The sequence below is a fragment of the Vicugna pacos genome, chromosome 35 (assembly GCF_048564905.1).
Source record: "Vicugna pacos chromosome 35, VicPac4, whole genome shotgun sequence".
Lineage (NCBI taxonomy): Eukaryota > Metazoa > Chordata > Mammalia > Artiodactyla > Camelidae > Vicugna > Vicugna pacos.
The window spans coordinates 11069530-11084137 of record NC_133021.1 but is presented as its reverse complement, the minus strand read 5'-3'; the positions used below and the strand labels follow the sequence as shown (position 1 = coordinate 11084137).

Here is a 14608-nt window from a genome sequence, read left to right as displayed (position 1 = left end):
ACATTGTGTTCTTGAATGAAACTAACCAGCAAGGTGGATTTTTAGGATTTAACCATCGTGCAAATTCCTCGGTGTCTATGTGTTAGTCTCTGAAAAAAAAGGTCCCATTGGCATTTCAGACTGCCCAAGGAATGAAGAGTGAATTCTTAATGGCAACTCTGAAACTAATAATGGCTCAGAATGAATGAAAAGGACCACAAAATAGTTTTTTTTTTAAATCAGAGTTTATTCTGAGTTTTCATTTTTGGATAACCAAGCAGCTCTTCAAGGAGAATGCACAGAAGAGTCATTCTGGCACTTTTGGATAGTACATAAGATTTTTTTTAATAGTCACATTCAGTCTACTTGCTCAGCCCATACTCCATGTTTGGCGAGCAAGATCAGCCCATAGGATTCCAGAGTTAATACGTAACCATATATACAAACAGCCAAGAAAACCATAATGGTGGCTAGTGGCCAAAGGGGTGGCACAGGGGAGGGGATTGCTAAAGCGTCCTCTAGTCTATCTCCGCTAAACAGAATCCACGTCACACGTGAGAACGAGAGAGTACACAGAGTTGAAATGAGAATTCTGAGCACAAATGGGCACTTGGCAGCATGCAGTTTAAAGAAAAGGGGTATCGTTTAATAGCTTTATAAAATCCAGGCTGTTCAATGAAAGAAATTAAGAAAAACAACAACGAAAAAAAGCAAAATAAGGGACTGTCTGTTGTCACTGTAAAAAAGGCACTTGGAGTTAATGGGACCAGGATTGAAGGACTGGCAGCTGATAAAAACTTCAGTACTATTTCATTCAAAGGCTTGGATATTATGAGATGACACTCAGGAGTTCCTGAAAGCAGATACCGAAATAAACCACTGAGAAGCAGAACAGATGAAAATGAAGGAATAAAATCCTTACAACCAAATTGCGTGTGTGTGTGTGTTTTAAGCAAACCAGAAATGAAACCTAACCAAAGCAAAAATCTAAGCAAAGTAAGACCAAGAGGCAGCGATGCATAGTTTCCCTTGGAGATGATGCATACCTCGAGACACTAAGTGCCAAGCTAGTTTCTCAGTAATAACTTCACAGGAGCATTATTGTGATAAAATGGATTCAAGCAATGAAAAGAGTTTCATCTGTTCCCAGAATCTGGGGGAGAACTGAGGTTATCAGCGGAACCTAGCGACATCACATGTGATGTTTTGGTGTCCTCGGGGGTGGACACAGCAGGTACGTGGGACGACATTGACATTCAGACACTGAGGTCAGCCATCTCCCTGGAGGTGAGGCATCCGTTAACATCACCTTTTCTTCTGAGTAAGACCTTTACTTCCTCTCTAACACTTACACAGCCAACGGTAATGCAGAAAAAACGTCCACTTCCCTTAGCGGGAGAGGTTCATCTTCCTTCACAAACAGGTAAGCGCTTCTGTAAGAAAGAATTTTTGGCAACTGTATCATATTCCCCTGGGGGGTGGCTCTGTGGTCACTCATTTGATGTTGAACGCCATCAGGGGCCTCTCCTCCCGTCTCTGCCATGGGCTCTTCTTGTCTTCCCCTTGGTCATCATCGTCCTCTTCATCTTCCTCGTCCTCCTGAGCAGATCGCCTCTGGTCAGGACTGGCTGTCGGCTCCAGGGGGACATCGGAAGTTCGTTTTGTTGTCTCCTCCTGCAGGCTGGGCAGCTGGCCGCCACTTCTCCGGCCAGAGCTGTCCAGCAGGCACCGCAGGGCACTGTCCTCAGGGGTCCCGACCGTGGTGCCACACTCACTGCCGCTCTGGTCCATGTCATCCAGGTACATGAGCTGCGTGTAGGTGGAGCTCTCTGCGGCCCTTGGCTCTTTCTGCGGATGCTCCTGGACCGGTGGGTGGCTCTGCGGCAGAGATAAGGGGTCTCCTCTTCCCTTCCGGGCAGATTTTGGTTCATTCATATCCACGCCAGAATCCAGACTGGCATCATTACTTCCGTTCCTCCCAGCTCTTTGGAGATCAATGTAGGAATGTCTGACATGTGCGTTGGACCTACCATCCAGGGAGACGAACCACGCCCTGGGGTGAGGGAGGGGCTTCCCACCCCCCAGTTCCAACAGTGCCTTTTCGGTCAGAAGCTGGACCTCACTGTTCATCTGAGCCAAGGCTGCGTCATTCAGGGACGCTGGGATGGAGAGGGACTCCGACATGGACGCATTCTGCGGGGCCCACTCCCGGGCGCCGGCGTCCTGCAAGTGCTGCTGTGAGATCGCCTGGCAAGACAAGGGCTGGGCTTGGGTCTGAGAGGAGGGGTGTGGGAAGATCCCTGCGTGAGGACTGGAGAGCTCAGCCTGCAGTCTTTCTATCTCGAGCTGCTGGTCAGATGGAACGACCAGGGGCTGGCCTACGTAGGAGTGGTCCCCTGGGAGTTTCATGTAATGAGCTGGGATGACCAAGGCAGGTAGAACTTTCCTGTAAACGCTGTCATTGACCTGGTCCACAGAACTACAGCAGATCAGCTGGCCGGGCCGCGGGAAAGAGGTAGGTCTTTCCAGGTGGTCCACTGAGCGCGACATCATACATTCAGCAGGTCTGCGATCCAGCAGCTGCTCTTTCTCCGGAGATGAAGGCGTAGGGTACTTATGTTCCTGAATGGTGAGCTTACTTCCTGTGGAAATATGGTTTACGGAGGCCTGACCGTCTCTGTCTTGCTTTTCAAATAAGGGCTGTGAGAGCATGGCGTTGTAACTCCTCCTGTAGTCACTGCCGCCAGGGGACTCATAGCCTTCCCTTTCCATCGATTTCCTGGGCTTTAAGGGGAAAATCTCCACTGACTTATGGTAATCTTTTCCCAACGTCCCGCTCGGTGTCAGGTTATCAAAGGAGATTTGGCTTTTATCCTCCTCCTTGTGGGACAGGAGTTCCTCCCGAGAGCTGAATTCCTGTGAGGTGCTGTAGGAGAGCTTCAGCATGGGCGTATGCATGTCCGCTTCCCCGCTGGAAGACATCACTTCTAAATGGACTCCGCCCATCAGCTCCTTTGAGCCTGGGACGTCCGGGCGGCCCTGACTGGTGACAGAGAGTGGCCCGGGGAATTCTGACTCCCGACGAGAAAACAGCAGGTTGATGTGTGACATGGAAGTTGACTGGTCTCTTTTGGAGCTCTCCAGGGTGGCAGGGAGTTGCAGTTTTCTGGGGTGCTGGCGGGGCTTCAGGCACTTCCGTCTGTGAGCAAAGATACAAACCTGAAGGTTAGAGGTCCTCAGAATGCTGAGTTTTCAAGTCAAAATCTCATTCTCAATTCTCGCAGGAAGATACAAGACAAAACAACTAATGGAAAACCAGAAGCCTTCTCACCCCACACCCTCAGCCTTATTTTGATTCTGAGGGTCTCAAACCGCAGCTTTCACCCTGAGAACATCCAAGTTATTCATTCAAAAGTGGGTGCCCCAGAGTCGGCAATAAACATTCTTGCAAGCCGAGCAGACGAGGCATCAAAGTAAGAACAATTCTGCTTTGTTCTTGAGAATATCACCTCTTAATTACCATTTAGGAATATTCTGAACAAATCTTCATGATGATCAAACCTTTTTAATGACTCCTTCCTAAGAAACATCATGCATGCATGCCTGTCACGTCCTGTGTTTGCAACTTACATGACATACATTTGGTTCTTACGTATTTTCTTATGAGAAAAAAAGGACCTCGACTCAGAGAAGAGAACTCAATATCAATGCTTGTGCAAGAAATTTCAAATTTAAAAAGTTAGCACCCCGACTGGTGAAACTTTACCTGCAATAGTACAAAAGGAGACACAGCAAAACCAAAAGTATGAAAGCCATTCCTCCCAAGATGGCCAAAAGAAACACCGTGTGATACGTGGTGATGTCCTGTGTGACAACGGGACCTAGAAGGTCAGAAACGGGCATTTTAGATTTGTGAAAGCCTTTACATAAAAAGAGGGATTAACTAACTGAGAGCGTGACGTTTTTCTTACTCTTCTTGGCTGGGGCGTGGAGCAAGGCCAGCAACAAATGCATCACCGTGTGGCTGCAGCATCATCCTAGCCTCCCTCAATGAAAAGGGATCCCCATACCATCACTGAGCACTGTGAGCACTCAAGAGTCTACGTGTAGTGACCATGTCCCTCCTTAGCCAGGAGGAGAGCTGCACCCAGTGCCATGTTCATCATGCTGAATATGTGGCCTTTTAATACCAGAAAACTGGATGCGTAATCATACAATGAGTGGGACTCATCGACTCAGAGACCTGGCCTGAACACCTGAGGATTTTATGATCCCGTGGGAGAAAAAAAACTCATGAGATTTTATCCTCACTTTCTCTGGGCAATGATTACTATGTAGAGAGCCCTTGGCCGAAATAAATCGGTTGAAACGTAGGAAATAAATTTCCTGTGACTTAAAAAAAAATCTGCAGCTCCTTACGGGGGCATCGAGAGTTTCTAAAATGTCTCCCATTTACAAAAAATAAAATCTTCCTCTTTAGCACCTCTTCAAAATGGCAAGTCTGAACTGGCCGCAGACGTCTCCAGAGCTTACAGACAAGCTTATCAGAGGCAAACATGTTTTCTTCTTAATTTACATTGGGAAGAATCCCAAGAGGCAGTTTAACTTACTGTTTATGTTCAATAGTCGTAAGAACCTATCTTAACGTCCCTGACAATGGATTGACATCGAAAACAAAAATCCCCCCAAAGTACAATATTTGGGCACAGAATTATTGGCATCCAGGTATCCTGGCAGGGCACCAAAAGATGAGAAGGTAGGAGTGTGGTTACACATTCCGTCGGAGTAGCGTGGTTATGATCACCAAACATCATAAACACCCATTGATTGATTAATGTTTGATATTCTAAGGGATATCGTTCTTCAAAAATCTTTAGAAGGAGCTATATCTCTTAAAAGCTACATGAATCCAGGGGGACTTGTTGATTTTTGAAAATAGTGACATCACTTAAGTTCAAAAGATAACAGCATTCTCTCCTAACTATAAATCACTTCAGTAGGAGTGAGTGGGAGTTACCATTTACAAAAGATGGAAAAATTACTGACAACTATGCATGGCCTTAATTGTTCAGAGAAACTTTTTTTTTTACGTAGAGACCACCCCACAGACATAGGTAATGCCTTGGCAGGTAGTCACCAAGAAATCGGGGTACTCATAAAAATCATTCACAAATAACTGAAGCCTGGTCCTTTTAAGCACTTAAAATGTTATTATTTTAACTTCTGCCAGTGGAAATCTTGATAAAATTCATAGCCATACTTCACTTGCTTCTTAGCCAGAGAATGAAAGAGAAAACTCTAATTATGTTCTTGTTGGTTTCAGGCTCATGAAAGCACAGTGTCACTGTGATTTGTTTTAATAAAAGTGACAGGTGTGAGGACACCAACAGATGTGTTTCTACATTAAAAGCCACCAGGGGCTGTAATTTGTATGCTTTTTAGAGCTTTTGGCCTCTTCCTTCCCTCCTCTCAGGAAGCTTGGGTCAACCTACATGGAGTCATTCTTTTTCCCTTCATTACAAAAGCATCTATTAATCTGTCTCATGATGGGAAAACTGAGAGCCACAGTTGTTTGAAATGGATCGAAAATAAAAGTTAACTCTAATGTGTGGGCTTTGTGGCCTCTACGATGGTGCTTAAGGAGTATCTTTTCTTTCTTTCCTTACTCAGAGTCATATTCCAGGCATTCCAGATTTGGAGACGGGGCATTTCTGAAGCCGGTGCATGCCTACATGGCTACGAGACCATTCTTGTAAAGGGAAACATATTTCGAAAACCCAGAAGTGAAGTGACATATTCTCAGGATGGGAGTCTAAAGTACATGGAACAGATTTTTCAACCCTCATCTTGGATTGACTTCCGTCAAATTAGTCACGTTGGAAGTCTAAGTGTTCATTCCAGTGAAAACTCCATCGCTAAAATATTCTGGATTCCCGTTTTGGAACTGCTTTCATGGGTAACTGACAAGAGACAACTTTTAATCCTAGCACATTTTGGCCTAGCTCAATTACTTACTCTATTCACCACATGTGGAGGCGGGTGACTTTTAGATGCGTTGAAGAAAAATCAAAGGGACCCTCTGAGTATAAAGAATGGCCACCCATGAACAGTTTCACTAATGAAGACTGTCCAAGGGAGGTAGGTCCAAAAGGCATTTTGAAGTAATAGAAGCCACCACTGGAAAGACTTCTTCTAAGGTGACTATTTTGGAAAAAAAAAAAAATTCTGGAACACTCACAGGGATAAATCAGGGCGGCTAGGTTAAAAAAAATAAACTTTTAGTCACACTTTGAACAATACAAATTAATTCACATATCCTAAGTGGAGATGAATATTCTTTTAGACATAAAGTAACAGGCTTGCTTTTAAGCCTTTCAGAAATGCTCATTCCAGGTTTTTGCCCCAAGAAGCCTCCAATGAATGGTGACTTTTTGCTAGCTCCTCTGGTGAGTGCCTTTCGCTACACGTTCTCTTCCACCAGGCCACAGCTGTTTCAGGAATTAGGGAGGAGGTTGAAACCACGTCTGTGGGCTTCAGATTAATAATTCCCCATGGCAGCTGTCTGAGCAAGACAGAGACTGGAGACAAGACTCTTTCCTATGCATTCTTCTTATCCCAGATGGGAGAGTTCCAACCAGAACTTCCCCACCCCCACAAAATACCTTTGTCTCGTCGTTTGATTTTCACATTTCCAACTGGTTGGAGGAAGATGTGACTCCCTGCTGAAGTCACTCTCAGAATCCTACTTAGCCTGAAACCGCAAAAGAGTCACTCTCCATCACTGCAGGCGTTGGGGATGCTGTTACCTGGACTGGGAGGAGACATGGCTGCCACCCAGTACCCCAGCTGCGGGGCAATGTACGTCCACGTCAGCTGGCTGTCTTCCTGGTGCACAAGGCCGAGACCACTCTTCAACCACGTTCCTGTGGGATGCAGGAAAAGAACTTTAGCCAGAGGCACGCAAAACTCCTAGTTAAGGTTTGTACAAGTCACCTTAAGTGTCATGTGTATAACCCATGAGAGCCCAAAGGGTCCAACCGTCGTGGAGGGACTGCATTTCACTTTCTGCAGAAATTCTTTTCACCTCCTTTCAGGAAAGAGTTGGACTTTCATTTCTCTTTGTCTTCCTGACTTAATTACTTTCAGCCTCTCTATCACACAGCCCTGCTTCCAAACACAGATCATTTTGGCAGAAGCATTTGGAGGTTATGACTTCTGCCATCATGGCCGATCTCTTCCAGAAGCCTTTGGAGTTTTGAAGCAGAATAAAGGTAGCATGAAAAAGGTTGGTGGGAGGGGAAAGAAGAGGGGAAACTCCAGCGCTATTTATATTCTTCATCCTCAAGCAAATAAACGGATTTCCTACCCGAAGTCTCAGACTGGTGACATCAGAGTTACTTCAGGAAGCTTTAAAAAATACATAGACATCTTGGTCCCACCTTGCAAGCTTGGCTTAGTTGAGTATTTTAAAAGCTTCCAGTTGGTTCTGATGCTGAGAGACACCGAGTAAGCCCAGGGCGGTGCTGTCTTTCAGTTACTACTTTAACTAGTATTTCGCATTAATGAGCACCTACTACAAGCTAGCTAATCACAGTGATGTCTTTTATATATATTACCTACAGTTCTCACAACGGTCCTACAGAGTAGGACTTATTCCCCCCTTTTGGACAGGAGACTGGTGAGACACGGAACTCTTCTGAGGCCCCCCGGGGTAGAGAGCAGAGCAGGGGCACACTAGGTCTGTCTGTCTCTCTCTCTGTCCTCAAGGCCAGTGCTGCTGCTTCCGCTCTGCCCTGCTGCCTCTCCCACAAAGCTCCCCAGGGTTTGGTAACTTTTTCACTTTGTAAGGTTCCCAGGAGCAGACCCCATTGCCCAAGACTCTGGCTATCACCTGTCTCACCTGTAGAAGCCCGTGCTTTGAGGTGGGGGCGCAAAAGAGAGTGCTGGCTGGGCCCCCCACGGCCAGTGCGCACCCCGCCGACTCAGTAGCCTGGAGTCACAGGTACCTTACACCAGGCTCCAGCTCTCCTCTGGGCCCACAGCGCTCCGCACCCACAGGCCCACCCCCTGAAATGGCTGTGTGTGGAACCCTGACCCCTCTAGGCCTAAAGGCTCCAGCTGTGCACCAAATATGCCACCTTCCAGTCTCCAAATCCTTGCCTTTCCCAGGTACACACATCACTGAGATGCCAAGAGTGGATTTCTTCCCCTCCTGAGGAAAGAAACAATACTTGGCGCTGCTTCTAGGGCCTCTCCGTTGCCATAGCAACATTCAAATACAGTGGATGGAAAGGTGCCCCAGCCCCGCCCTCCCGTCCCTCCTCCCAGCCCCCCCACGCCCCCGCCCTTCACTGATAGCAGCTGAACCAAGAAGGAAGATGGGGGAGGCCAGGCAGGTGCCTGGCGTTGTCTGACCTCCCCACGCAACGGGCTGAATCATGGCGCCAGGGCATTTCAATTCAACTTTGACTAGACTATAAGATGGAAGTTTCAAAGATGAGCACGAGGACAAGGATGCTCAATTCAGCTTCACTGGCTGAAGAGCATCCACCCAGAGATGGTTCAGTCCCTCCAAGCACCACTCACTCCACGGGGCTGCTGAGGAAAGGGAAACGGAGGGCGTTTGACAAGTGCAGCTAGATGGGTTCTGTGTTGGGTCAGAAAGTTTTCCTGAAGGCAGAGAACAGACTGTTTGCCACCACTTCCGGTTTTCCCCTGGGGGTCCCGTGCTATTTAGCTCAGGACTTCCACACCCCACCGCCCTGCCCCCACACGGTCTCCCGCAGGAGCAGCCCGGCCAGCCTCTCCTATCAGCCAGGAAGTGGCCTGCATTCCTTTGGTTTGCAGTTTCCCCCAGATTAGATTCTTGAGTCACTGCTCTTCAAGGGGAACAGATACTAGGTTAGGCTTACGGGACCCAGAGGAAAAGAGCTGGAGCCTCAAAGAGTCCTGATTCCTGCTCAGTCAAGGGCAAAGCTCCCTACGTGGATGGGCCACATTGCCTTGGCTTTCTACAACACAGCCAAAATGGGCTTTTAAAACACTTCCCAGTTATACTGGGGGGCAAATCTAGTGGGCAGATACACACACACACCCGCACCCAGCTAACAGGACCCCAAGTCCAGCCTGAGGGCCCATGTGACGCTGGTGGGAGACGGGAAGATGGAACACAAGCTGCTTAGGGAGCGTAGGGAGGAGTGTGCCACCTGGGGCGGGCAGGGAAGGCTGGGGGTGAGTCGGCGTCTTCGGAACAGTCAAGCTGTCACCTGGGAGTGGGAGGCGGGAGGCGGGAGGGAGCAGCAAGAAAGGAATCAGAACAGCATGTACAAACACAAGATGCCCAGGGAAGGAAGGGGAGGGCTGGGCAGGGCTCCCAATGCCATCAGCAGTGGGAGGCCACCAGGACCTGTAACTGGAGGCACAGAGGAGGTGAGGTCAGAGCTTTCTGACCGCCCGCCCTTCCAGGTGCGGTGCCACCCACCCCCCAACCCGCTCTTCTCAGGTCGGTTCTCAAAACATACACTTTTACCTGAGCCAGCGACTTTGGCCCCCAACTGTTGTTCCAACCTCACGTGGTTCTCCTCTCTCCCAAAAACCTACCCATCTTTCAAGATTCAAGACACATCCTGTGTCTATCCTGAGTCCCTCCAGCATGTGTCTCAGGGGTCCCAAGGCACAGATTACTACCTCATCCATTTTCCAGAAACCTACGCTGTCTAAGTTGCTAACCTCTCGTCCAATGTCTGATGTCCTCGGCCAGTGTGGGCCTGTGTCCTGTGCTCCTTTTGTCTTCTCGTCATCTAGAAATATCCTTGGCGTGGGAACGAGGTAGTACCTGAGCGTGAAAGCCCCAGACGTGCAGCCCCCCTCCCCCAGTAATACCAGGTGACCTTCCGTGCAGGGCTGGGTGTGGCTGGCAGGGAAGGTCTCCTTACGGAAGTGCAGCTGAGATTGGGATTCTGCCCTTTCAGACCAGAGGGAACTAAGCCAGCTGGGAAAGAGGCATTTATTTTGGCCTAAGTTTTCCACAAAATGTGCATGCATTCAGTGAATCAAGGGTGACACTGTCTTAGGATTCAACAATCACGCTGTTATTGGCAAAAGCCTTGTCCAAGCTTTCTGTGTTCTGCGGGAGGAAATTCACTACAGGGAACACAAGAATTAATGAATTGTGTACTAGGAACATATGCTTCTCATTACTGAAATCCTGATGGTGTGGGAAGAGGATGTTTTCCCACCTGAGCTGCACACACGAGAGATTCTTGTCCTCATGGCCAGGGAGCCAGTGCCGGGAATCTTCACTGGTGATGGGACAGAAGGACAAACAGACCTCTGTAGAGTCTCTTCTGCTGAGTAACGTCATATGACTGCTGGACTCTTGGCCAGGGTGCAAAGATCAGGTCCTCCCTCATCCCCGTGGGGGCCTTGGCACTGCTCAGACAGACTGGGGAGGATGCAGGTTGCTCCTGCTCTGTGGAAAATTCCAAGTGGGAGGCCTCCTGCTTTTTCTCCTTGTGTCTGCCCACCTGCCTCCTGGGTGGGGCCAGCCTCTGGGTACTCCTGGGTCAGCACAACGGCCCGGAGGGCTGTCCGGGTGAAACTTGTCTCCTCTGTGGTCCAGACATGAGGGCAGGCCCTAAGGTATCACAGCACGACAGGGCTTCCTGATGGCTCTCTCAGGTGTCTCTTGACGAACAGGCAGTCCAGGCAGCTGCTGGGACACGCAGAGTCTCCAGGCTGCTCCGCTGGTGAAGGTGCATGGGCAGGAGGACCCCACGCTTTCTCATGCCCCACCCCATCCGCCCGGCCAGGCTGTGGCTTTCACGCACAGCTGCGACTGCCCCGGCTGCCCGGGGAGGGTAGCCGGCTGTTAAGTGGGTGTGGCAGGAGCAGGCAGGCTGGGGACCACGAGCATCTCTGTGCTCTGTCTCTTACCCCCTGGCATATCTATTCCTGGGACTGCACGTGTGTGGGGGTTGCAGAGACACCCCCGGCATCACCAAGGAACGAAACTCCACATCACTGAAACTTCTAGATCAGCAGTTTTCAAATAGTTTTTAAAGCATTTTAACACTGTCTCTTTACTGGAATCTTTATATTAAGAAAATTAAGAAATTATTATAGAAAACAGATAAAAGACAGGCTTCTCTGCAAACAGGTCACAAGAACCCTCCCACCCCAACCCTGCAACCCCCGGGACATCACCTGAACACAGTTTGGAAGTTATTCTTCCATGTAACTTGTTTCCCAAAGTTTGAAAAGGCAGTTTTACATAATTCTAAAAAGTATCATTTACTTCTGCCTTATAATGTTGAGTATAGTTTTGATTTTTCGTGATCATTCAGGGTCAGGATTATGATTAACTGATGTTGGTCCTAAATTCCTGATGCTCTTAGGTCTCTACTGAGGAACGAAGTTGTTTGCTCTTATGCTAAATACTCCCACCCACAGCCGCCTTCTCCTTCCTTCCCCGATTCCTTCCACACTTCCTCCCTCCCCTCTTCCCTCCCTCACCCTTCCTACACGCTGTCATCAGCATTTCTGTTATCAGCTTTGCTCCTTCACAATCAACAGCCCCCAACTCCCAACTAGGGGCATCTACTACTGGGAACCAGATAACCCACTGCGTGAAGACTGCATCTAGAATAAAGTCTGCAGGCTGCAGCGTGAGGGATAAAAGCAGAGGAACAGAGCTCCTCTGAGTCCAAGCTCAGTGTCTTGTTTCTTCAGTACACACCCTGAGATCAGTTTTTGTCTGAATTTTCATTCTCTAAGAGTGAAACCTCGCACATTGGAAAGATTTAGAGATCCTTTCAAGGATAAATGCTTTGTTAAAAAACCATCTTCATCTTTTGAGACTGTGTTAGTTATGTATTTAGCTGTCAAGATCTGTTCGGGGTATAAAGCACCATGAGTTCTTAACTTGGAAGCTACATTTAATCGCAATGATGATTGCACACAGTAATTGACAGGCTGAAAGATATGCCTTATGCTCACCTGTGAGATCTGATGGGGTCTCATAGCAATCACCAAGGGTGCTGCTTTTTTGCTTGGTTACCAAGCAGGAATGAAACCAGCTTTTATTTGCAAAATATAAAGAAAAGTGAGTTCAAAACAATAAGGTCTTAATATATAGCACAGGGAACTATAATCAATATCTTGTAGTGGCCTATTATGAAAAAGAATATGAAAAGGAATATATATATATATATTCATATATATTCATATATATATATATATATATATATATATATATATGAATCACTATGCCATACACCAGAAACTAACACAACATTGTAAATAGACTATACTTCAGTTCAAAAGAAAAAGTGATTTCAAACTGTAAACAAATGCCTATTAAAGGGGAAAAGAACTCTTAAAATATGAAAAAAGCAAAAACATAATGTCTAACTTGAAAACGACCTCTGGGGTTCAGATTTACCTTGCTTTTCCTGCCTGGCCCACTTATTCTGCCTCGAAGCCCCCATTTTATCAGCCTTGCCAGCTCATCTCAGCATTTAGTAACAAGTAGAAAAATCTGTTATGATGAGCACTGTTGATTTTGAGAAGGAAATTAGAAGTGAAAACCTGCATTCTAACAGATGACAAGTTGAAGCTGGCATCTGGCACCTTAGCCAATATATAGAGAAACAAGTCATTGCTCTTACACTGGGACTTGTGACCACGTCACACCCCAGGACACTGGGCAGATCCAAGTCCAGCACAATCAAGGGCTGACTGACCACATCGATGACTTGCCTGGATGAAGATAAGCCCGCCTGGGAATTCTAGCTCTGCCCCTTTCTAGCTGTGTGACCCCAGGACATGCGAGGGTGGCCCCAGCTGAGGAATGGAAGGTCCTTGGCGGTCTCACGGAACCCAGGGCGCAGTCCTGGAGCTGGTGGCTTCACATTTCCTTTGTCACGTGAACAATAAACAGCCTCATCACTTAAGCACTTGTAGTTGGGTATTCTACTTTGTGCCACTAATATATTCTGACTGATACATTTTTCCTGAAAGAGACAGGAGTGAGTTCCACTAGGTCTACAAACTGGGACTCGAAGCAACTCCACAGCCCCTCAGAAAACTCATCTCAGACAAAGTTCTATGGGTTAAAAGGTGAATATCACACTGAGAAACAGAGCCATTTCTATTCCAACAACTTAGTTGTTCACTGCGAAATATTTGGCAACATTGGTGTTGAGAGGTGAGCCACATGCATGCATGACACAGGCACAAACTTGGACAGTAGGAACCTCTGGTGGTCTTGCCTTTCAGCTGTTGGTTATGGCCAGTGACCCTCTTGCTTGGGTGGTGGTGACTCCTGCTGAATGATCAGGATGGTGTGGGCATTAGCTTATCTCAGGGCTGTCTCCTTAAGAGGCATGTATCTCTCAGATCCATAGCTATTGTTTACTATTATTGCTGCTACTTATAATCACAGGGCCTCCCCAGATTCCCAAATACACTGGATTTCTCTAGAGACTGGCAGTGACTTATTTTCCAGGACTTCCGTCTGCATTATCTTAAACTATAACTTCTACTGCCTTTTTTTACCAGCTGTACGGGTAGAAGTGTTAAGCTCTGAGTCTATTTTATTGCATGCTGCAACAGAACTTCAGCGGGACAAGATCACCTGTGAAAGTCAGAACAGGAAAGTCCACCAGCCCTTATGTCCCGTCCATCAGCACAGCAGAAACAGCAGCAGCGCGTATTTTTATGATATTGTGGAGTAGTCTTCTCCCCCGCTGCCCCCCCACCCCAATTAAAAGCTATGCCTTTCAATAGCTATGTTCCTGTTTTTGGAATTACTGTTTGTGAACTCTGCGAGGTGGATACATTCCTTGTTAATGACACAGCAGAGTGTTTCACCTGGTGCTCTATTATCTGATGGCTCCTGTTGAAAGCAATGGAATTGATGGGTGAAAGTTACATACAGATGGTTGGATTCCTGCAACTTTGGGCAATTATATCTCAGGACCAGTTCAAACAGAAATAAAATTAAGGGCAACTCACTATCACCGATGACCTTCTGTTCAAAGCATAAAATCACAGCTATATTGAATTATTAGAAATTAAAACAAGAAATGAATCAGTGTTCAAATACAACATGTTCCCTGGGTATTTTTAGGGTTAGTTTTGAGAAATGGATTCTTAAAAATAAATTTAATCCAAGCCACTGATTTTTTCCCCCTTTAAGCTTTAGCTGAGCTATCACAAGACTTACTGAGACAAATTTTAGGAGAGAGCAGTAATGGGAAAACCATAAAGATTCTGGCAGAGTTATAGAAAGCGTATGCCTTAAATAGGTAGCCAGAAGTATTAGGATGCATAATAGCATTAATAAAACTTAATGAGAGAATTTTGAGTTTACAACAGGTATATATAAATTTCCAGAAAGCAGTATCAGAGTGCAGGATAATTAAGCCCATTTGGAGAGAAATTCTGTTCATTACCCACTAAATCCAATATCCATCTTGCAATTACATGTCAGAAGGGATTGGGTAGGGAAGGCAGATGAGGATTATGGGGAGCACAGCCACTAATCCCCAGCATTAAAAAACTCGCTCAGAATGAAGGGTGGCATAAAAACAAGTAGATGAACATCTGGACAGAGGTGGTAAGATGC

General features: G+C 46.9%; 1 protein-coding gene across 1 annotated transcript in view; it reads right to left on the bottom strand.

Annotated features, from left to right (window-relative positions):
* Positions 1-213: 213 nt before the first annotated feature.
* The window catches only part of FAM171A1 (family with sequence similarity 171 member A1), a 124360-nt gene continuing 109965 nt past the window's right edge, over positions 214-14608 (bottom strand). The window contains exons 6-8 of the mRNA XM_072955035.1: positions 6786-6902; positions 3746-3860; positions 214-3178 (exon numbers count right to left, since the gene is read on the bottom strand). Coding sequence (XP_072811136.1) covers positions 1474-3178; positions 3746-3860; positions 6786-6902 — 1937 coding nt within the window. The 3' untranslated portion in view covers positions 214-1473. The remainder of the gene's footprint in view (positions 3179-3745; positions 3861-6785; positions 6903-14608) is intronic.